The sequence below is a fragment of the Pelophylax lessonae genome, assembly GCF_965119305.1.
Source record: "Pelophylax lessonae genome assembly, chromosome: 6".
Lineage (NCBI taxonomy): Eukaryota > Metazoa > Chordata > Amphibia > Anura > Ranidae > Pelophylax > Pelophylax lessonae.
Window position 1 is genome coordinate 327,130,308 of NC_138773.1, and position 26,384 is coordinate 327,156,691.

A 26,384-nucleotide genomic window follows, 5' to 3' on the forward strand; every position below is an offset into this window, starting at 1 on the left:
TAAAGAAAAAGAAGAAAAAAAGATGAGAAGAGAGAAGGAAGTGGGGAGCATGAGAAACGTGGATGGAGGAAGGGCATAAGGAAGAGGGAAGAAGAGGAAGAAAAGAAAGATGACGATAGGGAGAAGGACGAGGTAGGGGGATGGAGGAAGTGGGGGAAGGATGAGGAAGGAGAAAAGGACAAGGAAGGGCAACGAACACTGAAAGGGGAAGGAGAGAAGGACAAAGGAGGGAGAAGAAAGTGGGGAAAATGAGAAAGGGGAAGGATGAGGAACGTACAAGGAAGGGGAAAGGATGGGAGAAGGATGAGGAAAGGACAAGGAAGGGTGAGGAACATGGAAGGCGGGCAACGAACACGGAAAGGAGAAGGATAGGCAGGACCGAAGGACAAAGAAGGGAGAAGAAAGTGGGGAAAATGAGAAAGGGGAAGGATGAGGAAAGGACAAGGAAGGGTAAAGGATTGGAGAAGGATGAAGAAAGGACAAGGAAGGGGAAAGGATAGGAGAAGGATGAGGAAAGGATAAGGAAGGGGAAAGGATGGAAGAAGGATGAGGAAAGGACAACGAAGGGGAAAGGATGGGAGAAGGATGAGGAAAGGACAACGAAGGGGAAAGGATGGGAGAAGGATGAGGAAAGGACAACGAAGGGTAAAGGATGGGAGAAGGATAAGGAAGGGAAAAGGGTGGGAGAAGGATGAGGAAAGGATAAGGAAGGGTAAAGGATGGGAGAAGGATGAGGAAAGGACAAGGAAGGGGAAAGGATGGGAGAAGGATGAGGAAAGGACAAGGAAGGGGAAAGGATGGGAGAAGGATGAGGAAAGGACAACGAAGGGTAAAGGATGGGAGAAGGATGAGGAAAGGACAAGGAAGGGGAAAGGATGGTAGAAGGATGAGGAAGGGGAAAGGACGGGAGAAGGATGAGGATAGGACAAGGAAGGGTAAAGGATGGGAGAAGGATGAGGAAAATACAAGGAAGGGTAAAGGATAGGAGAAGGATGAGGAAAAGACAAGGAAGGGGAAATGATGGGAGAAGGATGAGGAAAGGACAAGGAAGGGGAAATGATGGGAGAAGGATGAGGAAAGGACAAGGAAGGGGAAAGGATGGGAGAAGGTGAGGAAGGGGAAAGGATGGGAGAAGAATAAGGAAGGGGAAAAGATGGGAGAAGGATGAGGCAAATACAAGGAAGGATAAAGGATGGGAGAAGGATGAGGAAGAGACAAGGAAGGGTAAAGGATGGGAGAAGGATGAGGAAAAGACAAGGAAGGGGAAAGGATGGGAGAAGGATGAGGAAGAGACAAGGAAGGGGAAAGGATGGGAGAAGGATAAGGAAGGGGAAAGGATGGGAGAAGGATGAGGAAAGGATGGGAGAAGGATGAGGAAAGGACAAGGAAGGGGAAAGGATGGGAGAAGGATGATGAAAGGACAACGAAGGGTAAAGGATGGGAGAAGGATGAGGAAGAGACAAGGAAGGGAAAGGATGGGAGAAGGATGAGGAAGAGACAAGGAAGGGGAAAGGATGGGAGAAGGATGAGGAAAGGACAACGAAGGGGAAAGGATGGGAGAAGGATGAGGAAAGGACAACGAAGGGGAAAGGATGGTAGAAGGATGAGGAAGGGGAAAGGACGGGAGAAGGATGAGGATAGGACAAGGAAGGGTAAAGGATGGGAGAAGGATGAGGAAAATACAAGGAAGGATAAAGGATGGGAGAAGGATGAGGAAGAGACAAGGAAGGGTAAAGGATGGGAGAAGGATGAGGAAAAGACACGGAAGGGGAAAGGATGGGAGAAGGATGAGGAAAGGACAAGGAAGGGGAAAGGATGGGAGAAGGATGAGGAAGAGACAAGGAAGGGGAAAGGATGGGAGAAGGATAAGGAAGGGGAAAGGATGGGAGAAGGATGAGGAAAGGACAAGGAAGGGGAAAGGATGGGAGAAGGATGAGGAAAGGACAAGGAAGGGTAAAGGATGGGAGAAGGATAAGGAAGGGGAAAGGATGGGAGAAGGATGAGGAAAGGACAAGGAAGGGGAAAGGATGGGAGAAGGATGAGGAAAGGACAACGAAGGGTAAAGGATGGGAGAAGCATAAGGAAGGGGAAAAGGATGGGACGAAGGATGAGGAAAGGATAAGGAAAGGTAAAGGATGGGAGAAGGATGAGGAAAGGATGGGAGAAGGATGAGGAAAGGACAACGGAGGGTAAAGGATGGGAGAAGGATAAGGAAGGGTAAAGGATGGTAGAAGGATGAGGAAAGGACAAGGAAAGGATAAGGAAGGGTAAAGGATGGGAGAAGGATGAGGAAAGGACAAGGAAGGGGAAAGGATGGTAGAAGGATGAGGAAAGGACAAGGAAGGGGAAAGGAAGGGAGAAGGATGAGGATAGGACAAGGAAGGGAAAAGGATGGGAGAAGGATGAGGAAAAGACAAGGAAGGGGAAAGGGTGGGAGAAGGATGAGGAAAGGACAAGGAAGGGAAAGGGTGGGAGAAGGATGAGGAAAGGACAAGGATGGGAGAAGGATGAGGAAAAGACAAGGAAGGGGAAAGGATGGGAGAAGGATGAGGAAAGGACAAGGAAGGGGAAAGGGTGGGAGAAGGATGAGGAAGAGACAAGGAAGGGTAAAGGATGGGAGAAGGATGAGGAAAAGACAAGGAAGGGGAAAGGGTGGGAGAAGGATGAGGAAAGGACAAGGAAGGGTAAAGGATGGGAGAAGGATGAGGAAAAGACAAGGAAGGGGAAAGGGTGGGGAGAAGGATGAGGAAAGGACAAGGAAGGGGAAAGGGTGGGAGAAGGATGAGGAAAGGACAAGGAAGGGGAAAGGATGGGAGAAGGATGAGGAAATGGGGGAGCAGTAATGAAGAGTGAAGCAAACAATACAATTCTAAACAGAAGTGGAAAGTTTGTATCTCATTATCCCCCCTGTAGATGAGCAGCGTATACCGAGTGGGGGGGGGGGGGGGGGGATGGTGGGATACGTCTTTTCTTATCCTTTTATAGGAACATCTTGGAATGATTATTTCTGGAATCCGTTCGTTGCCGTCGCTGTCCTAGTGCAGATAGAAATGCAATCTAATCCTGTCAGGTTGGAATCCTCTTATGAGTGCGGAGTGAGCCTGAAATATTGAAATTGGAGTCTTTGTTTAAATGAAATTGGAATGACCTGCGCCCGGCTCGCGGCACCATTTATTCTTATAATAAGAGCGCAGTGCGGTGCACCTGCCTGCCTGGCCTCCGCTTCTCGTGTCTTGTTACATGGCGAGAGTCTGGCAGACATAGCGAGGATGGAGCGCGTCCTCTGTAATGTCAGGAGACGGAGGATGGGATTTGGTGTGTTATTGTCATGGTCTGTGGTGGGGTGACGTAGAACGGAGGACCAGGGCTGGGACAATCTTATTTAGCACCCAAGGAAGAAAGACCACTGTGTGGCCCTCTCCCCCTTCCCCCATGAGCCTGTGAACTACTCCAGCAGTATAGGTTGGCAGGTTCTGCCCCACATGCTCCCCCTCCTGGTAAAGCACCCCTGGCAGCCCCCCTTCTGCCAACCCCTTAACTTGGCCCTGTAGAGAACGCTCCTGAGCAAGAGAGGGTGACAATGACATTCTTCTTCTCCAGTGTTTTTCCTGTGCATACAATATGTATATTAAACTTTTTGGTGGATGCTGGAGAGTTCGAACAACTACACATTCTTCAGTCTCTCAAGATTAATTTCTGCTCTGAGTTGCCGGGTCTGTACACCCGCTGTGCCCACTATGAGGGGTTCCCACCATCCCTGTGCTTAGATCCCGGGTCTGTACCCCGCTGTGCCCATTATGAGGGGTTCCCATCATCCCTGTGCTGAGTTCCCAGGTCTGTACACCTGCTGTGCCCATTATGAGGGGTTCCCACCATCCCTGTGCTGAGTTCCCAGGTCTGTACACCTGCTGTGCCCATTATGAGGGGTTCCCACCATCCCTGTGCTGAGTTCCCGGGTCTGTACACCCGCTGTGCCCATTATGAGGGGTTCCCACCATCCCTGTGCTGAGTTCCCGGGTCTGTACACCTGCTGTGCCCATTATGAGGGGTTCCCACCATCCCTGCAATGAGTATAAATTATATATATATATATATATATATAAGGAGTCAGGAGCTGACTTAGCCCAACGGCGAAACCTAGAACTACTGTATGTTGTAAAATTATTTTACTGGTGGACTGATACTTTAATGGCACTTTTCCACTGCAAGTACCGGCTAGTACCGGCTCGGCTCTACTCGGCCCTGCTTGGCCCGGTTTGCTTTTCCACTGCAGTACCGCATGGTATAGTGTCGGAACGGTTCGGTACGGTACGGTATAGGTTTGCTTTTCCACTAAAGTAGTACTAAAGTTAAGTGGGTGGGATAACAATGGGGTGGGTGTGATTCTCTGACCAATCAGTGGCTAGTAGTGACTGTATGCAAAGGATTGTGGGATATGGTACCAGTTTGGTACCTGTTGGAACCACAATCGAGTAGGTACTGTTTTTTCAGAGCCGTACCGTACCGTACCGTTCGGTTCCATGCAGTGGAAAAGCAAACCTATACCGTACCGTACCGAACCGTTCCGACCCTATACCATGCGGTACCGCAGTGGAAAAGCACAAAAGCGTGCCGAGCCGGTACGGTTCTATGCAGTGGAAAAGCGCCAAAAGATGGCTGTCAACATTTTATTATTATTTTTTTTTTTTATATAATAATAATAATTCTTATTCTGTTTCTAAGGCTGTCCATACATGAATTGAAGTTTGCCCAGTTCAGATGGAATCGGCCGAATTTTGATCCATGTATGGGCAGGAAGGTTGCAGAGAAGTTGATCCACATTTCAAGACATCGCTGTGACGTGTAATCATAGAAGCCAGCAGAGAAAGTCTTCCGCTACTCGTTTCTTCTACACTACAGCCTTCTGTATTAAATAATGTTGTCAGAGCTGAGGAGGAAGCGAGTAGCGGAAGACTTCCTCTGCTGCCTTCTGTATTAACAAGTGACCGGTATTGTACACAGTACAGCACATTTTTACAAGACAAAGCAGTGGCTTTGAAAATACAGAGCAGACTTTCTCCGGTAACCACACCAGTGTGGAGAATGGTATTTAAATGGCGTCTCTCCAGCGCTTTGCTTAAATATGCAGAAGACTGAAATTATACCAAATTTCTACTGTTGCTGTGATATTTCTCCTGACATATGGGGTAATACTCGTCAGACTTAATGGCTTTATATCCTCTAAGTCTGTAAAGGCTCCAGCTGTATAATGTAGAACAGTGCTTGATGGAAATGCTAATAATACATCTGTACAATGAAATCACCTATAAAACGCACTCAGAAATCGCTGTATATGACTTTGTACATTTTACTGCATTTCTCTTTATTATAGAAACAAATCTATAAAAAAATGTCATTTGTAACCAGGAAATTATACTTTATTCTGTATTCTTTGACAAAAAGCACTGTGTGTGTATATATTTTGCGTTCTACATAAAGTTTTTTGTTTAAATGTCCATCAGATAAAAAGTTACAGTTTGTCAGCTGTAGCCAAATTGTAACTTTTTTGTCTGATTTGACATAAATAAACTTTATGTATGTGGCAACCTCTGGTTCTGGAATCTCTCTCTCCCCTCCCTCCTTCTCTCTCTATGCTGTCTCTACCCTCCCCTCCCCTCCCCCTAACCTCCCCCTCCCCTCCCCCTCCCCTCCCCTCCCCTCCCCCTAACCTCCCCTCCCCTCCTCTCCCCTCCCCCTCCCCTCCTCTCCCCTCCCCCTCCCCTTCCCCTCCCCCCCTCCCCTCCTTTCCCCCCCCCTCCCCTCCCCTCCTCTCCCCCCCTCCCCACCTCAAAACTTCCCCCTCCCCTCCTCACCCCTCCCATCCCCTCACCCCTCCCGTCCCCTCCCCTCCTCACCCCTCCCATGCGTGACACACTTGATTCTGTTCATTGACCCACAAGTTGTACGCATGCAGCTCTTTGGGCACGGCCATGTTCTCTATATTCCTGACCGTTGTACTGAAAAGCAAGTAGCACGTTGCTGGTGGAAGAGAGCAGAGTGACCGAGAGATGAGCATATTAGTCTGTGTCTTCTACTCTTCTACGTTGACTGACCAATCACAGGCGGGGGGGGGGGGGGTTGGGGTGGAAAAGACCAGTTAAATGCAGCTGAGAAAAAAAGGTTGGTTGTCCTACCAAACAGGGCTGTGCTGTGTGGCGGAGCTGTGTATATTTCTGGACTTAATGGACAGAAGCAAAAATATTTAATAACTTACAATAACAGGTAAAGGAGCTCTTCTGCATAAGGTTCATCCATGTATTTGGCAGTTTGCCTAGAGTTCAGCTTTAATATCTTCTCCATTGTATGGAGCACTTTTGAGATGCCCTCTCTGTCAATCTTGGGCTCCCCCCCCCCCCCCTCCCCCGGGATTGTGTGCCAGGATAATCCGTCACCCATCGCCCTCATTATCTCACAGGGAGCTTGTCTCTTCTTCCAGGTGCTGGGCTGGATCCGCAATGGGGAGTCCATGCTGAACGCAAGCCTTGTTAACGCCAGTTCATTGTCGGAGGCGGAGCAGCTGCAGAGAGAACACGAACAGTTCCAGATGGCTATTGAGGTGACTTTGCTGGGGTTCCCGCAGCCATGTAATGGGGGGGTGGGGGGGTTGGAGTTTTTCTGAATGGGAACTGTTGTGGCTGCAATATATTGTGTTTCATTTTTGAAAATTGCATTCTTTGTCTTCTTTTTTGTTTCTCTATCATGTAGTTTGGGGTGAAAAAGCCAACTGATCCCTTTCCTGGTTTACCCAGTTGTGGTGAGGGGTCATTTCACTGGTGCTGCAGAAATAGCCGGTGACCATCAAGGGGTGTGTCTGAAGCCGCACCCAATACATGCTGGAGGGTGTACGGGCTGGGATGAGCAGATTGGGGCAGCTATATTCTATAGAGACGTTAACCACAAAATTTTGAAGTTTAAAAAAAAGTTTTTGGGTTTATCACCAAAAGAGCAGGAAAATCCTCACAGACTCTCACACACAATTTCTATGATTATTATCCAGGATTTATATGGCACCAACAATATGCACAGCACTTTACAACATGATAGCAGACCGTACAGTTACAATAAAATACAAGAAGGTTAGGAGGGCCCTGCTTATAAGAGCTTACAATCTAATAGGGTGGGACAAATGGAACAGAAGAGTTATGAGTTGGAGGCATGATAGGCTTCCCTGAAGAGATGAGTTTTCAGGAATTGTCCAAAGGTAGCTAGAGAAGGAAGCAGTGGTGGCCCATCCATTGGGGGCCCAGGGACACCCCCCCCCCCCCCCCCCCAATGCATGTGTCCGGCCCCCTATTCTACATGCAGGACGCCGGACGCATGGATTCCAGTGTTTTTTTATTTGAAGCACGTGATTACAGCTAGAGGCTCTATAAGGTTTCAAAAAAGGGTGGGCTCTGGGGGCGGAGCACTGCGCCCTGAGCCCACCCAGTTGTGTGTCAATAGTGAATGAATATTCGCTATTGTCAAACGGATTCTCCTCCTGGCCAATCAGGAAGCGGGTCCTGAGAGCTGTTTCCTGATTGGCCGAAAGAAGAAGCCATGCTATTGGCCAAGGAGGAGGAGGGAGGAGACGCAGGGGTTAGAGTTAGAGCGTTCCAAAGGATGGGAGAGGCTCTAGAGAAGTCCTGGAGACAAGCATGGGAAAAGGAGAAAAGATCGCTGTAGAGCGGGAGGTCTTGGAAGGAGCGGAGAGGACACACAACTTGAAATTTGGGGTTTTGCTAAATAAGCTTGACAGTTACTGGTCACATAAGGTACACTATAGCCAAAAGTACACCCCACCCACACCCTACAGTGACCGAGTACGAGTGTCATCAGAGAAGGGTCCTGGTAATACAAAGACATTGTAGACAATTGTGCTATTCCAGCCTTGTGGTAAAAGTTTGGTGAAGACCCTTTTCTGTTTCAGCATGACTGTGCCCCCCACCCCACTCCCCATCCCCCCGTGTAGAAAGCCAGCTCTATAAAGATTTAAAAAACAGGGTGTGTTCCCTCAACCTGCGCACTCTGGTTTACACCAGTTACAAACCCAACAGTGTAGTATATATCATCAAACCAACAACCCATATATACAAACAATACAAAAATTGTGAAATTGGTAAAGTAACAAAAATTATGGTAATGAATATTGTATTACAAATTTAGAGGTTGTGAGGCTAACAAGCCCAAAAATGTGAAAATAGTGAATTAATAACCGCGCTCCCTCTTACATAAATTCCCCCTTTAAAAAATATGAATATATCAACTTATAAAAGCATATATAAAATGTCCATACACGACCTCCATGTGCTTCAAACAGTGAGAAACGGTGATGTTCTAAATCTTACAAAGTGGTTCCACACATAAAGGTGAGCTGTGCTTTCCTCCACCACCATCAGATACACTCCCTACTCACCAGACACAGGAAATTAAGATGCATGATATTGTCTGGGAATGGATCCTCTTGTTTGGGAAACCGTTCCACAATCGCACCCCAATCTAGCCAGGAGGTACCTCCAAATATGTATGCCACATACAATCAAGGGGAAGACAGAAAGCTCCTCATTGTGTAGTATTTTAAAACATTTTATTGGTCACGCACTTTAAAAACACTTACAATATTGCAGATCAAAACGAGCCTGATCAGGTGACCTCTGATGACGCCAGACGTTGCTGACGAAACGCATTGGGTGGGATCTACGTAATTCGTCTCTTCCACCATCTTGGAATGCAGGTGGAACGCAAACCGGTTTCCCTGCTATTTTATCAGGCTCGTTTTGATCTGCAATATTGTAAGTGTTTTTAAAGTGTGTGACCAATAAAATGTTTTAAAATACTACACTATGAGGAGCTTTCGGTCTTCCCCTTGATTGTATGTGGCATACATATTTGGAGATACCTCCTGGCTGGATTGGGGTGCGATTGTAGAACGCTTTCCCAAAGGAGAGGATCCAGATCCCATATCATGCATCTTAATTTCCTGTGTCTGGTGAGTAGGGAGTGTATCTGATGGTGGTGGAGGAAAGCACAGCTCACCTTTATGTGTGGAACCACTTGAGAAGATTTATAGCATCACCGTTTCTCACTGTTTGAAGCACATGGTGGTTGTGTATGGACATTTTATATATGCTTTTATAAGTTGATATATTCATATGTTTTTAATGGGGGATTTATGTAAAAGGGAGCGCGGTTATTAACTTGCTATTTTCACTAGCTCCATAAAGACATGGTGGTACCAGTTTGGTGTGGAGGAACTCAAGTGCCCTGCACAGAGTCCTGACCTCATCCCTACTTAAACACCTTTGGGATGAATTGAAATGCTAATTATGAGCCAGGTCTTTTTTGGTGCCCAACGTGGGGCTCAACATGTGAGATAAGTCTTCTCAACCAACATCAGTACCTGACCTCACAAATGGGCACTAATTCCATGAGACACCCTCCACCATCTTGTGGAAAGCCTTCCCAGAGGAATGGAGGATGTTAAAGTCACAACTTCATATTAATGGTTATGGAAAGAGAGGGCAACTCTACAGTGGGTACGGAAAGTATTCAGACCCCCTTAAATTTTTCACTCTTTGTTATATTGCAGCCATTTGCTAAAATCATTTAGGTTCATTCTTCTTCCTCATGAATGTACACATAGCACCCCATACTGACAGAAAAACACAGAATTGTTGACATTGTTGCAGATTTATTAAAAAAGAAAAACTGAAATATCACATGGTCCTAAGTATTCAGACCCTTTGCTGTGACACTCATATATTTAACTCAGGTGCTTTCCATTTCTTCTGATCATCCTTGAGATGGTTCTACACCTTCATTTGAGTCCAGCTGTGTTTGATTATACTGATTGGACTTGATTAGGAAAGCCACACACCTGTCTATATAAGACCTTCCAGATCACAATGCATGTCAGAGCAAATGAGAATCATGAGGTCAAAGAAACTGCCTGAAGAGCTCAGAGACAGAATTGTGGCAAGGCACAGATCTGGCCAAGGTTACAAAAAGATTTCTGCTGCACTTAAGGTTCCTAAGAGCACAGTGGCCTCCATAATCCTCAAATGGAAGATGTTTGGGACGACCAGAACCCTTCCTAGAGCTGGCCATCCGGCCAAACTGAGCTATCGGGGGAGAAGAGCCTTGGTGAGAGAGGTAAAGAAGAACCCAAAGATCACTGTGGCTGAGCTCCAGAGATGCAGTCAGGAGATGGGAGAAAGTTGTAGAAAGTCAACCATCACTGCAGCCCTCCACCAGTCGGGGCTTTATGGCAGAGTGGCCCGACGGAAGCCTCTCCTCAGTGTAAGACACATGAAAGCCCGCATGGAGTTTGCTAAAAAACACCTGAAGGACTCCAAGATGGTGAGAAATAAGATTCTCTGGTCTGATGAGACCAAAATAGAACTTTTTGGCCTTAATTCTAAGCGGTATGTGTGGAGAAAACCAGGCACTGCTCATCACCTGTCCAATACAGTCCCAACAGTGAAGCATGGTGGTGGCAGCATCATGCTGTGGGGGTGTTTTTCAGCTGCAGGGACAGGACGACTGGTTGCAATCGAGGGAAAGATGAATGCGGCCAAGTACAGGGATATCCTGGACAAAAACCTTCTCCAGAGTGCTCTGGACCTCAGACTGGGCCAAAGGTTTACCTTCCAACAAGACAATGACCCTAAGCACACAGCTAAAATAACGAAGGAGTGGCTTCACAACAACTCCGTGACTGTTCTTGAATGGCCCAGCCAGAGCCCTGACTTAAACCCAATTGAGCATCTCTGGAGAGACCTAAAAATGGCTGTCCACCAACGTTTACCATCCAACCTGACAGAACTGGAGAGGATCTGCAAGGAGGAATGGCAGAGGATCCCCAAATCCAGGTGTGAAAGACTTGTTGCATCTTTCCCAAAAAGACTCCTGGCTGTATTAGATCAAAAGGGGGCTTCTACTAAATACTGAGCAAAGGGTCTGAATACTTAGGACCATGTGATATTTCCGTTTTTCTTTTTTAATAAATCTGCAACAATGTCAACAATTCTGTGTTTTTCTGTCAGTATGGGGTGCTATGTGTACATTCAGGAGGAAGAAGAATGAACTTAAATGATTTTAGCAAATGGCTGCAATATAACAAAGTGAAAAATTTAAGGGGGTCTGAATACTTTCCGTACCCACTGTATATTAATGGCCATGAGTGGAAGGGGGAACTCTGAAATAATGACCGTGGTTTTGAAATGAGATGTCTGGCTCCATAAAGACATGGCTTGCCCAGTTTGGTGTGGAGGAACTTGTATCCTGCACAAAGCCCGGACCTCAACCCTACTGAGCACCTTTGAAATGAATTGGAATGCCAATTGTAAGCCAGATCTTTCTTTTGGTGCCCAACATGGGTGAGCCAGGTCATCTCATTCAACATCACTATCAGACTTCACAAATGGCCACAAATTCTGACCCACACCTTCCAAAATCTTGGGGAAAGCCCTAGTGAAAAAAAGGAGGCTGTTCTAGCCACAAAGAGGGCAGCTCCATATTAATAGCCATGGGGCGTGACGGGCAACTCAGTATTTCATGTTTTTTTAGTTTTGGAATGGAATATCCAACAAGTCCATATAGCTGTGATAGACAAGGGTCTACAGACATTTTGCCATATAGTCTACATTAACCAGAAACATTGTATCAATGTATTCATACAAAGAATCACGTTTCTTCTGTACTGTAGACACTTGAATTGAGGATCTGTGATGAATAATTCAACGTTTTGTGTCCTAGATTCAGAATATCTGTTAAACTTTCATTTTTTTTCACCTTTGTAGCCTTTCATGTTAGTAGAGAGACATTTAGAACCCTCTTTCTAATCTTTCATAGTGGAGGTGAAATGCCTTGTATGCAGTGTATGGAAATATTGTTGTTATCCTTTTAGAGCAGTTGGGTGAGATTTATAATGTCCATCTGTAAATTGTTCTCACTTTTCATATCCCCCCTGCACTTATGTTCCTCCTGGCAGTCCCTGTTCAATGCCAGCTCGCTGCAGAAAACCCACCAGAGTGCCCTGCAGGTCCAGCAGAAGGCCGAAGCCTTGTTACAGGCCGGACATTACGATGCCGATGCCATCCGGGAGTGTGCCGAGAAAGTGGCCATGCACTGGCAGCAGCTGATGCTGAAGATGGAGGACAGACTGAAGCTGGTCAATGCTTCAGTGGCGTTCTACAAAACTTCGGAGCAGGTCAGTGCTTCCTGCAGAATACACAAACTCTGGGATATAATAATCCATGTTATACTCACAAGCAAAGAAGGATAAATGGCATAACATAGAACGCAAAACCCAGAAGTCCGTTCTTCGACCTCAACAAATTGTGCGGATGATGAAATCAGCTTGTGCGTTTCTGGGGTCTTGCCCCCCTTTTCTCAGAGCGATGGCTGAGGAAGGGTGCCAGACCCCCGAAACGCGTCAGCTGATTCTCTCATCCACACAATTCTTTGAAGTTGGAGAGCAGAGTTCTGAATTTTGTATTCTATGTTATGCCATTTATCCTTCTTTGCTTGTGAGTATAACATGGATTATTATATCCTCCATTAAAGTGCTGGAGATAATGCACCTCTTGGCTGTTTACACCTAGAAAGAAAGAAAAGTAACACCGCGCTAATGTCCCAATGTGAACAGAAAGCAGCCAGCACCACAAAAGGACAAATGTGTGTTGAAAAATTTAAAAATATGTACAGTATCTCACAAAAGTAAGTACACCCCTCACATTTTAGTAAATATTTTATTCTATCTTTTCATGTGACAACACTGAAGAAATGAGACTTTGCTACAATGTAAAGTAGTGAGTGTACAGCTTGTATAACAGTGTAAATTTGCTGTCCCCTCAAAATAACTCAACACACAGCCATTAATGTCTAAACCGCTGTCAACAAAAGTGAGTACACCCCTAAGTGACAATGTCCAAATTGGGCCCAATTAGCCATTTTCCCTCCCCGGTGTCATGTGACCTGTTAGTGTTACAAGGTCTCAGGTGTGAATGGGGAGCAGGTGTGTTATATTTTGTGTTATCGCTCTCACTCTCTCATACTGGTCACTGGAAGTTCAGCATGGCACCTCATGGCAAAGAACTCTCTGAGGATCTGAAAAAAAGAACTGTTGCTCTACATAAAGATGGCCTAGGCTATAAGAAGATTGCGAAGACCCTGAAACCAAGCTGCAGCATGGTGGCCAAGGCCATACAGCGGTTTAACAGGACAGGTTCCACTCAGAACAGGCCTCGCCATGGTCGACCAAAGAAGTTGAGGGCACGTTCTCAGCGTCATATCCAGAGGTTGTCTTTGGGAAATAGAGGTATGAGTGCTGCCAGCATTGCTGCAGAGGTTGAAGGGGTGGGGGGTCAGCCTGTCAGTGCTCAGACCATACGCCGCACACTGCATCAAATTGGTCTGCATGGCTGTCATCCCAGAAGGAAGCCTCTTCTAAAGATGATGCACAAGAAAGCCAGCAAACAGTTTGCTGAAAACAAGCAGACTAAGGACATGGATTACTGGAACCATCTCCTGTGGTCTGATGAGACCAAGATAAACTTGTTTGGTTCAGATGGTGTGAACCGTGTGTGGGGGCAACCAGGTGAGGAGTACAAAGACAAGTGTGTCTTCCCTACAGTCAAGCATGGTGGTGGGAGTGTCATGGTCTGGGGCTGCATGAGTGCTGCCGGCACTGGGGAGCTACAGTTCATTGAGGGAACCATGAATGCCAACATGTACTGTGACATACTGAAGCAGAGCATGATCCCCTCCCTTCACAGACTGGGCCGCAGGGGAGTATTCCAACATAATGACCCCAAACACCTCCAAGACGACCACTGCCTTGCTAAAGAAGCTGAGGATAAAGGTGATGGACTGGCCAAGCATGTCTCCAGACCTAAACCTTATTGAGCATCTGTGGGGCATCCTCAAACAGAAGGTGGAGGAGCGCAAGGTCTCTAACATCCACCAGCTCTGTGATGTCATCATGGAGGAGTGGAAGAGGACTCCAGTGGCAACCTGTGAAGCTCTGGTGAACTCCATGCCCAAGAGGGTTAAGGCAGTGCTGGAATATAATGGAGGCCACACAAAATATTGACACTTTGGGCCCAATTTGGACATTTTCACTTAGGGGTGTACTCACTTTTGTTGCCAGCGGTTTAGACATTAATGGCTGTGTGTTGAGTTATTTTGAGGGGACAGTAAATTTACACTGTTATACAAGCTGTACACTCACTACTTTACATTGTAGCAAAGTGTCATTTCTTCAGTGTTGTCACATGGAAAGATAGAATAAAATATTTACAAAAATGGGAGGGGTGTACTTACTTCTGTGAGACACTGTATGTGCAGCGCTAATAGAATGAACTAGGATACATGGGGATGCTATCAAAAGGGCACCTCCATAAATCCTATTGTGAATATCACAGGTAAAACAAATGATCTAGTTAGAGTGCTCAGTGCGAATGCAGTGCAAAATTATATCATATAAACATTTTACACTCTAAACATGTGAGAAGTATATGAATATAAATGGTGAGTACTCATAACACTCCTATATGAATGTCTGGAATAAGTACTCAGAACATGCGTGTAGGTAAATTACATATAAAAATGAACAAAGTGACGCTCTTGAACTGTAATGTGATTAAACCATAAAATCTATTGCATTAAATATCCTCGGCAGAGTCGGCACGTATGGGAAATGTTCCATATCAGCAATAAAGCAAGTGTGCTTAAGTCTCGATTCACATTGGTGCGATGCGGGAAACCCTGCGAATCAGTGCCGGTTCCTGCATCGCACCAGAATTGCACAATGGTTCACACTGAGATTTGCGATCGCAGTGTGAACTGAGAAATAGTGCAGGAATCGGATTGCAAAGGTGTGAACATCCATGCGATCCAATACCAGTGCGAACCAAAAAAAAAAGTCCTGCACCATTTTGGTGTGAATGCAATGCAGTTTCAACCATACCTTTTTGTATGGCTGAAATCGCATCGCACAGACAAAGCATTTGATCTGCACAGCAATACAGTGCGAATCACATGTGATGTCTGGCAACCCACTAGTGTGAACCGGCGCTAAATGTGCAATATATACAGTAAATATATGAATATGAACCTTTGGTCTGTGAAAAAGACGTTTACATTTGGATTTTTCTTATTTATAGAAGTTAATTTATGTGGTTTAGTGCAACACTTCTGTGACGGTACTCAGCGTCACTGGGATTGAAAGACAGATACTTAATGGACACTGAATATGGTTTTGATTACTCAACTGGGAGAGTAATATTTGTCAATAATATATCTCAAAGAACATATGAAGACTCTGGGACTCTAGGCCTAGCTGCCTATTGCCAATAAGGCTTCCCACAGTCAGACTCCTAGCAGATGCAGATATCAGCTCAACCACCTGTCTTCCACACATTGTAAATGATTCTGATTTGCTCACCTATTGTTTACGGTGGGTTCTCTGTGTTTACACTTATGATAATGTGTATTGTATTGCAGGAGCTTGAGGATGGAAAGTCTGCTAGTTATTTGGCTCAGGTTGATTGAATCACTGTCCTCTGTTAGTTGCTGAGTGGAAATAGTATACTGTTTGTGTTGGTTTTTCCTTAAATATGTTAATTTCTAATTCTGCATACAAATTCATCTGCATAGGATAATGTAATCAGGTAACCCCTGACCTGATGGAGTAATTTGATCGGGGGGGGGGGGGGGATGTGCTGATATGTGTATAAATTGAGTGTGAAACTGTTCAATAAGGGAGAAGATTCCAGTACAAGCTAAGTTGTCGGCTAGCTTTGTATTGAGGCGGCTTGGAAAATCTGATATCTATGTTCACGACTGGGAGGAAGCCGTATACTGACGGAAGTCCACAGGTATAGTGTGGGTTGAGGTTCCGTTACAGCTTCCATTATATTTTTTAGCTGATAAAAAAAGTGATTCTCAAGTTCTCTTTTGGTGAACAGAACAAAGGACGCAATGGCTTAGACGGGACTCAACCCAGACGCGTTTTGTGTACTTGGACATCATCACAATAGGATTTATGGAGGTGCCCTTTTAATAGGTTCCCCATATATCCTAGTTAATTCTGTTAGCGCTGCACATGTATATTTTTTAATTTTTCAACACACAGAGTATTTCATACTTTACAGTACTTGTTAGCTGGAAGTTCATTATATAACTAATTGGAAAATATTATGTACAAGTATAATTAACGATCTTCAGATAGGAGTGTTGTCACAGGAGCCTCTTCTCACCTATCTGTAAAGCACGTTCGTTGTCTTTCCGCATGTCACCTGACTTTGGGGTCTTGGCGCAGGTATGCAGTGTGCTGGAAAGCCTGGAGCAGGAATACCGGAGAGATGAGGACTGGTGCCGGGGACACGACAAACTGGGACCGGTGTCCGACACGGATCACATAATGCCATTGATCAGCAAACATCTGGAGCAGAAGGAAGCCTTCCTGAAGGTCAGTACCCATGATGTCCCTTCCTGATATTTCATTAATTGTGTCTCTAAATACAAACTTTGGAAATTTGGAGGGGAATGAAATTTAAAGCGGGTTGTAAACCTCAGATTTGAAATATAAACAAAGGATATCCCTCTATAGTGTGTACTTATCTCTATCCAGAGCTGAGTGTTATTTCTGTCTGCTGCTTCCTTCCTTTGCTATCAGCATGAATCATTTCTGACAAGTTTATCTGACACCAAGAGAAAAAAGGTGACAGGGGAGGGAGCTCCAGCACACAGCTTGTGATTGACAGCTTCATCCCTTTTCTTGTGAGCTGTGTGAAGGGGGGTTGTGTCCCTTCTCTCCAATCAGCTCTCAGAGCTCTCCTCACTGAGCTCTGCAGAGTGTAACTACAGCTCCCTTCCCTCTTTTTTTCTGAACTCTCACACCAGCTTTAATAAATTCAGCACTTTGAACGGAAGTAGAGGAGAGAATACTGCAGATAAACAGGTACAATTTATGTCGAAGGATTTGTTTCCTCTCTGTGTATCACCTGAGACCAGTCACTTCCCTGGGGGTATGGAGGGTTTACAACCGCTTTATGGACCTGAGGTTTACTAAGGATTTTGTCTCATTTCCCTTTGGCTAATTGCGAGTTGGTCTTCCACAGGCGTGCACACTTGCCCGGAGAAATGCGGAGGTCTTCTTAAAATACATTCACCGCAACAATGTCAGCATGCCAGGCGTGGCCCCTCACACCCGGGGCCCCGAGCAACAAGTTAAAGGTAAGGGTGAGCATGCGGATTCAATAAACCCATGAGAAAAATTGTGAACACGTTTCTCCATCATTGGTGTCCGTACCTAAATCTGACCTGGTATCAGCTCATATACAGCAGAGCTCACACTGGGAGAGGAAGAAGCAGCACAAGGGAGCCATTGCACTGCCTTGAAAGGGACATGCTGATATAGGTATATAGCATAGTGACAGGGTGATGAGCTCCTCAGTCTGCTGCTGCTTCTTTCACTGTCCAATCACAGGCTGGGGGAGGGACAAGACCTGTAAGGCTCCATTCACATATTGGCGTCCCGGATCGCAGGCAGAATCACCGCGATCCCGAATCATTGCAAATCGCGGGACGCCGTGTGATTCCTGTGACTCTCAATGGCACCCCAAAATGTGGCGAGATTTTGCCGCGATTTTTGCCCGACGAATTGCGGTAAAAATGCGCAAACAGAATTGCGGGACGCCTGTCACTCCCAAAAGAAGTTCTTGTACTTTTTTTAAGTGACAAGCGTCCTGTGATTATGCTTGCGCGATTTTACCACAGTTCGTTGGGCGAAAATCGCGGCAAAATAGCGCCACGTTTTGGGTGCCATTGAGGGTCACCGGAATCACATGGGCCTCCCGCAATTTGCAATGACTCCGGATTGTGACAATTCTGCCTACGATCCGGGATGCCAATATGTGAACGGAACCCAAGTGTTTGCTTAACAGCAAAAAAGAAAAATCAGGTTTCCTCCCCTGCCAGAGGGGGCTGTACTGTGTGGCGGAGCTGTGTAAATCTCAGGACTGGTGGGACAGGGATTCAAATCCTGGCAAGTATGTGTGTGTTTGGTGGTTAGTCTGGAGTTCAGCTTTAATATTGTTCGCACTTCCTTCACATTTTGTGTGTGTGGGGTGGGAGGGGGAGGGGGGGGCACGCATCTGTTCCCTCCAATACCTTGTTCAGTACAATCTTATGTTCAAAGATTTAGAAGGATTAAGTCACTCACAAACCAGTACAAATATAATACCAATAATAAGATATACAAATATTTCCAATAAATCCTATAAAACATTCCTAGTTCCTCCTCACAATACAATTACGTGATTTAAATTGAATAGAAAACCAATCTGATACAATCGCATCCATTCAGGAAATTTAAAGTTCCCCAAAAAATCTACATTTTATACTCCAGTAATGAAATGTTTCTGTACCATAATCCTCCATAATGTGTCTTTTATCCTCTATACAAGTGGAGGTCAATTTCCCAAATCCATAGATTGCAGCAATTTGAAACGTTGAGCTCAATCTAAGATAAATTCCGAATTTAGTATAACATCCACATATTTGGAATACAATTCTTTTTATATGGTTTGTACGAGCTTTGTGAGTGACTTCATCCTTTCACTTATTATACGTTGATTATTCAGAATAAGCCGTTCTTTCATGCAAATCCTGCGGGTATTACCCTAAAACCTGCTATTTGATTGCACTACAATCTCCATCTGTACAATCCGTGTTTGGTGGGCACCCGATGATCCTTTCCTAAACCCCCCCCTTGAAGTCCTGATGGTAAAAGACACTTTCCATTCTCCGTATCCCCAATCCACAGACCCTTCAATCCTGGAGTGTGTTTCCTTTATTCCACTTATTTAGAACAAACTGGAATGAAAAGTGAGGCGATCCCAACCAAATTCATATCAGGGGGTGGCGTCTTCTGAATCCTGAATGTCTTGGTGCCCTTTGGTATACAATGTGTGGCCCCCGGACCTCAGCAGTCTGTAGTGGGAACATGGATTATGGTAATAGCAATAATCAATTTAGCAATAATTTAGTATTGTCTTCTGTAGCATCTCTCCAGCCATCAATATATCCCTCATTTCCTCCATTAGGTCTGCAGTCTCTGACAGTCCTCCCAAGCATTACATTTATTGAACATTATGTTTGTCCCTGTGATGTCAGGGGCCACATTTTAGGCCCCTTTTAGGTCCCCTTTATTTAAAAAGTTGACGACCACTGGTCTACCTTGCAGAGTGAATGAATGGATGTCGTCTACGTATCTTCAGAAAGATTTATCCAGGTGGTGCTGGGACTTCAGAGAGTTTATTTATTGGGAGTTGCATTACTTTACTGAGCTCATATAATACAAAGATCCTTTCCAACAGGTACCAAGGGAGTGACTTCAGGCATATGGAAATACATATTGTGTGATCAGATATTCACAGCTGATACATAGAGAATAAAGGCATTTGGAATACACCAGGAGCATGAAACCATGAGATCAAAAATCCTAAATACTTTGAAAGTTCTTTAACCACATCACATTAAACAGCCAACTTGTTTCGGGGTCCACAAGCTCCCGCTGTATCAATGCTACGTCAGTAGTTTGAGCTTGTGAGACCTGAAACGCGTTGTTTTTTTTATGTGATGTATTTAAAGAACTGATAAAGCCAACCGCCATGAAAATTAAAAATGTTAGAAAAATCAACTAATAAAATCATGTCTAGGGGATTTCAGAACAGGTTTTGTCACTTACCCTACACCCCCTCCAGCTGGGTCTGATGCTCTCCCTCAGAATCTCTGGTCTGGCTGCTGGCATCATCACATACAGTACAGGGACTTTAACCCTGAATTGTACAATTTGGAGATTGGAGTGCAACTTCAGATGGCTGCAGCTTACAAAGGAACTGCAGGGGACCGGTTGCATTGCTAGAGGGACCCTGCTGAGGCAAGGAGTAAAGTGGGGTACACACTAGTAGAAAATCTGCCGAAAATTCCCGTCTGAGGTAAAATCGTAGGATTTTCGGCTAGTGTGTACACAACTTTCAGCAGCCGATGTCGACATTTTCAACGAAAAAAAAAAATGGAGGGACAAATTTTTATCGTCCGTCCCCAGACGACCAATTTTCGTTTAATGTGTATGCAGTACGTCCGTGAAAAATCAGATACGAAAGACTGCGCATGATCTGAAGTTGCTGACGACCCGGAAGTCTAGGAACAAATGTCCCAAAAAAAAGAAAATCGGATTAGAAATTTCATGAACATTATGCACTGTCAACTAAAAATGGTTATGATCGCTGAGCATGAGAGAGAAAAATCGGACGATATTTCACCCGATTTTCATCAAGTGTGTACATGAGCCTTTAAGGCATGTGCTTTCGCCTTCATTTTCTGCCTCTAGATATAACAAGCAGTTAACCCTTATAGTGCGGGGGGCGTGACCACTGCAATGATTGATTTTTTTGTGTGCTCATGGAGTTGAGTTTTAAAGTTTTTTGGACTTAACCCTTGCAGTGGGTGGGTGGTAAGGGTTCGGGACAGCACTGCAAGGGTGAATTTTATTTTTTATAGAGGGCTTTAATAGTTTTTTAAACACTTTACATTAAACCAACCTTTTTCAACCAGGTTTCCCAGGCACCCTGGTTTGCCTTGAGGCTTCTTCAGGGGTGCCTTGGCAAAATGCCTAAAAATTTATCAATAACTGTATAAAAGGCAGCAGGTGGATAAAGCCTGCCTTTAATTTACACAAAGCCGCGGGGTTTCATTGTGCACCATTACGACTTTCTAGACACCGGCAACCTAACAACCAATGATGTCATCAGTTGCTAAGGAGGATGTCTGTTGCCTCCACAGCATCCTTGTTTGACCCTCCTGTGCCCCTCGCCCTCTGGACTGGGGTGACTTTAGCTGACTAATGGAGAGAAATTGAGGGAGAAGAGAAACATTGGAATACTAGTCAGTACTGGTGTGCAAAGGTGTATTTGCTTTCAAAGAAGAAAATCACCTCTAACACGTTGGGTGTCCGATGTGTGTGGATGTTGCTGCATTAAGTAAAACTATTAGAATCATTTTTTTACATTTTAGAATGGGGTGCCTCGAGACTATCCATACATTTTAAAGGGTGCCCTGACTGAAAAAATGTTGGGAAACACTGCATTATCAACTTAAGGACCAGGCCTGTGTCTGACACTTACAAGTTAAAATCAGTATTTTCTTCTAGAAAATTACTTAGAACCCCCCAAACATTATTTATATATATATATTTTTTTTTTAGCATAGACCCTAAATAATAAAATGGAGATCGTTGCAATACTTTGTCACATCGTATTTGCGCTGCAATCTTAAGCAATTTTTTTTTTAAAAATACACTTTTTTCAATAAAAAAATAAGAAAACAGTAAAGTTAGCCCAATTTTTTTCTATAATGTGAAAGATAATGTTACGCTGAGTAAATGGATGCCATACGTAAATGGATAGCATGATAATTGACATGCTTGAGAATTGCACACGCTCATGGAATGGTGACAAACATTGGTACCTTAAAAATCCCCATAGACGATGATTTCAACATTTCTACATAGTACCAGTTTCGAGTTACTGGGAAGGTCTAGTGCTAACGATCGCAGCGATACCTCCCATGTGTGGTTTGGACACTGTTTACATATGTGGGCGTGAGCTCGGAGGGACGGGTCGCTTTAAATTTTTTTTTTCTTATTTATTTTACCTTTTAATTTTTACACTGACCCTTTAAAAAAAAAAAAGTTTTGATCACTTTTATTCCTATTACAAGGAATGTAAACATCCCCTGTAATAGAAATAAGCAGGACAGGTCCTCTTTGTGAGATCTGGGGTCAAAAAGACCTCACATCCACACCTAAAAGCAAAAAATTTCTTTCTTTCGGCATTAAAAAACAAATGGGCCCTTTAAGGCCGTTGGGAGGAAGCGACGTATGACATCAATCCGGTCCCCCAAAGCCATAGAGTGGAGTGGGGGCCATCTTGACCTCCCTCAACTTCCTGCCTAGGACCCGAAAGGATCGGATCGTTTTCCGGGGAAAATGACTGGGAAGCGGAGGGTGGGGTAGGGGGGCACCTCTCCCGCCACTCATAAAAGTGATCCTGCGGCGAATCTGCCATTGGGACCACTTTTATGTGAAAGAGGACCGCCCGCCCTGTAAGAAAATACCGGGGTTATAGCGGCTATCAGCGGCTGCCATGACACCGGTATTTAACATCAAATTAGCAATGTGAGACTGCAGCGGGCGGTCCGTAAGTGGTTAAACAACCAACGTGTTTTGGGGGCCACAAGCTAACCTTTTGTCAGGGCCACTGAAGAAGAGGGAGCATGCGGTCACTAAAACGCATTGACTCTTTCACATGATGTTGACTATTAAAGTATTTTGGACTCTGTATCTTTTGGGTTGGGGCTCCTGATGTATTCCATAAGCTTTGATTCCCCATGTATCAGCGGTGTATGTCAGATCATGGGATCAGGGCCGCTAATGAGGCAGTACAACCAGTCCTGTTGTATTGGGCCCAGGCCCTATCAGCTAATCAGGGGGCCCAGGGCAGATTTATTGTTCACTTCTGCCTAAATTAATACATTTATTTTACTAGTCCACACCCTCACTCCTACTTGCTTACCAGGGCCTAAATTGAATTTCCCTGGGGCCCCATCAGGTTAACAGAGGGGCCCAGGAGGTGTGATAGATGTGGGACTTTTTTTTTTCCATTTTTGAGGTGTAGGCAGTTAGTCGGTGCTGCATTTCCACTGCACCCCGGGGGGGGGGGGGTTGGTGGGGTGTAGGCAGGGTTGGGGGGGGCCCCATCAAGAAATCAAGAGGGCTGTATGGAGCCCCATGATTTATAACAGCAGCCCTGCATAGGATACTTATTACAGAATGTGTGTTGCTGAGATTGGGCAACGTTTTTTATTTTACAAGAAATGTATTCATTTTAAGATGGATAGAGAGGTACAGAGGATGGTTCCAGCAATGATATATCACAGGTCCAATGATCAGAGCCTGTAATAAGACATTGGAAACATTGTGTACATTTTTCTGATACATTTGTGACACAGAAAGGAAACTTTGAATAAATGTGTCACTTCCCGGTATATGGCCGAATGGGCTCGGGAGACATCGAGAAGTGTCTGTCGGAGCATACAGAGGTTGATGTGACTTGTTGGTGGGTAGGAGATCTTTTGGAGGACAGAAGACAGTCGCAGGGAACCTCGCAGAGCGTCTACAGACATGGGTGTCCGCAGAACTTTTTTCAGGGGGGGGCATCATTTTAAGGTCACCCATGCTCCACCCCTTTTCAACAATGTCATGAAGGCGACGTCAGTAAACGCGCGAGCCACAACTCGCGAGTATTTATTTTTAAAGGGAAAAAGGCAGAATTTATTTTTAAAGCGTTTGTTAAACTAAAAGAAAAAAAAATATCCTGTTCCCTTAATGTCCAAACTATGGCCCTCCAGCTGTTCAGGAACTACAATTCCCATCATGCCTAGTTATGTCTGTGAATGTCAGAGATTTACAATGCCTCATGGGAATTGTAGTTCCTGAACAGCTGGAGGGCCATAGTTTGGACATACAGCACAGTGCTTGTGCTGTGTAATTTCTATCACGCAAAATACCTGGCTATGTCCTCGCCTCTGTAAACTGACCACGGTATGCAATGGCTGCTGAGCCCTGACACCGTGGTCAGTCTACGTGCCTCCGTCATTCGCAGCCCTCCTATCCTCCTCTGTCCTCTCTCCCCCTTCCCTGCCTATCCTTTCCTGTGTCAGGGCCCATCCCCCTCCCCTCCTCCTCCTGCTGCCGTAGTTTCATTTAAAGTTTCATATCCTGTCTACAGTCTGTTTAATAATCCTGTGTGCCCCTGCGTCTGTGCTTTATAAAAATAAGGCATTCTTTACCAGTTTTCAGAGCGCCAATCGACGCTCACGTGACCCGCCTCCTTTCTCCTCCTCTCAGCCTCTCCTCCTCCCTTCCTCCTCCCCTCAGCCTCTCCTCCTCCCTTCCTCCTCCCCTCCCGACTGACGTCAGTGGGGAATCCTCTGCCCCGCCCACTGCAGGCAGACGGGGAAGAGGAGAGAGCCAGCGGGTCACGTGAGCGGCGATCGGTGCTCTGAAAACTGATAAAGAACTTTAAAACACAGACACGGGTACACAGGATTATTAAACAGACCAGACCGGATGGTATAGAGTGGCTTAACAACCACTTTAAAAGGGAAGTTGATATTCCGGGGGGGGGGGGGGGCACTTGCCCCCCCTTGTGGTCGCCCATGTCTACAGACTCCTCCACCAATGACACTTTCCGCTCGGTTATCGCAGGACATTTTGCGAGTGTAGAAGCCTTGTGGCTCAGTTTCAGGTGGAGACAACTTCTGTAAATACGCGTCGGTGAAGTATGTGTCGCTGGAGTGCGGCTTTTTATTGGATTATGAGCCGCTAAGCTGCAGAACGGAGCAGATTACTGGTAATGCCTTCAAACGTCCTCTTATACACCGACGATCCAATTTAGGTGTGAAAAAGTGAGCAGATTCACACCGAGCGCAACATCCGAAATTCTCCGCTCCCCGCATATCCTGACATTATTGTATACATATAGCATAGCACTGTATATGGATCTGAGTACTAATCCGGCTTAAAAGGGTTCGCTGCTATCATTAAGGTACTACAAGTCCCAGCATGCCCTTCCTGTACATGGTTTTGCCAAAACATGGGGGTCATTGGTGCAAAAACATCCAGCGCATCGTGTTTTCTGTGAATTTTGTGTATTGGAGGATATGTTGGGTCTCTGTGGGATGTAACCGATCTTCTTTTTCTTCTTTCCAATAGTCACAGTTGTATTGAATACTTAAAAAAAAAAGTAACCGAACTCTGGTTTGTTCTGCAGCCATCCTCAGCGAGCTTCTGCAAAGAGAGAACCGCGTCTTGCACTTTTGGACCCTGAAGAAGCGGCGGTTGGACCAGTGCCAGCAGTACGTGGTGTTCGAGAGAAGCGCCAAGCAGGTAGGTGACTGGAAGCTGCGGCATGAGGCTGGCACTGACTGGGGGAGGAAGCCTTGTGCCCCCCCCATACCCATTGCTAAGATCCAACAAATGCCAAACACTATTCAGGGGGTCCTCCTTATATTATGTGATCCCTACAGTGCTCTGGGGTATACAGCAATCCCTACTGTGTATTATAACACTGCCCCAATCTGGTTCAGCACAGATATTAAAGAAGACCTGTCCCTGCCATGCTCAGGATATTTTAGGACTGGCCGAATATGTGTTGGTGGAGCGCTGGACCCCAAGGTAGGTGAATCTCAAGATAAGATAAATCCAGTGGCGGCCCGTCTATTGGGAGCTCAGGGGCGCCATTCCCCCCTATCCATGCGTCCGGCCCCCTAATCTACAGGCAGGGCGCCGGACGCATGGATTCCAATGGGGTTTTTTTTTTTTTTAAGCACCTGATTAGAGCCAGAGGCTCTAATAGGCTTCAAAAAAGGGTGGGATCGGGGTGCAGAGCACTGCGCCCAGAGCCCACCCAGTTGTGACAATAACTAATAAATACCATGGGCCGGGGGGGAGGGGTTTATGGTGTGATCCGTCTACAAAGCCCTCCCCCTGGCCCATGGTGCACCAGCCGCCACTGGATAAATCTATCCTGGAGTCATCTAGAGTGCATTTAATTAAGAGTGCCAAAACTTGGATGCGTCCAGAAAATTTCATGACAAAAAGTCAAGGAGCCAACAAGTTTTGGAGGGGAGGGGGGGGGGGAACTCACCCTTCATCATGGCTTATATACTGACATTAAAATCAAATCATAGAGATAGTGGACAGTAGTTGCAAATTCAATGGCTACTAAGATAGTGATTCATGTCTCAAGACTGATCTCCCCCCCCCTCCCCCAATCAGTCACATAAGCTGGTGTTCTGCCAAAACCTCAAACTTGCTGAGAACTCCAACCACGTCACTTCTGGTGACTCTACAGCAGTAATGATTGGAGGTTTCAACGAGTTGCTGTTTTCACAGAACACCGTTGTTCTATCAGAATAGCGCTACCAATCAGGTTCTGCTACCGGAAGTTGCGTACAGACTAGAACAACTTACTGCGCATGCACCATGCGTTCCAACATAACTGCTATGTGTTCCAATAGGTTTCCTAATGTGACAGAACACGAAGCAGCTTCGGACATCTTCTTGCACCCACACAAGTCTTGAATTTTACATTTATTTTATCAGTAGACTCACCTTATGTACCGAATCACAGTATTACATTTGTATTATTAATGTATTCTACCAAATATAGTGAGAAACCTGCTGGTAGAAGGTGGGGGGCATCTTGGTACACTCCGCACTGCTCAGCGACAAA

General features: G+C 45.4%; 1 protein-coding gene across 7 annotated transcripts in view; it reads left to right on the forward strand.

The window, feature by feature from the left end:
- Nucleotides 1–26,384, forward strand: part of KALRN (kalirin RhoGEF kinase) — a 530,952-nt gene that overhangs the window by 256,042 nt on the left and 248,526 nt on the right. For all 7 annotated transcript variants that reach the window (XM_082262172.1, XM_082262174.1, XM_082262176.1 and 4 more), the window contains exons 16-20: nt 6,476–6,595; nt 12,011–12,229; nt 16,343–16,492; nt 17,145–17,259; nt 24,921–25,036. In XM_082262172.1, coding sequence (XP_082118298.1) covers nt 6,476–6,595; nt 12,011–12,229; nt 16,343–16,492; nt 17,145–17,259; nt 24,921–25,036 — 720 coding nt within the window. The remainder of the gene's footprint in view (nt 1–6,475; nt 6,596–12,010; nt 12,230–16,342; nt 16,493–17,144; nt 17,260–24,920; nt 25,037–26,384) is intronic.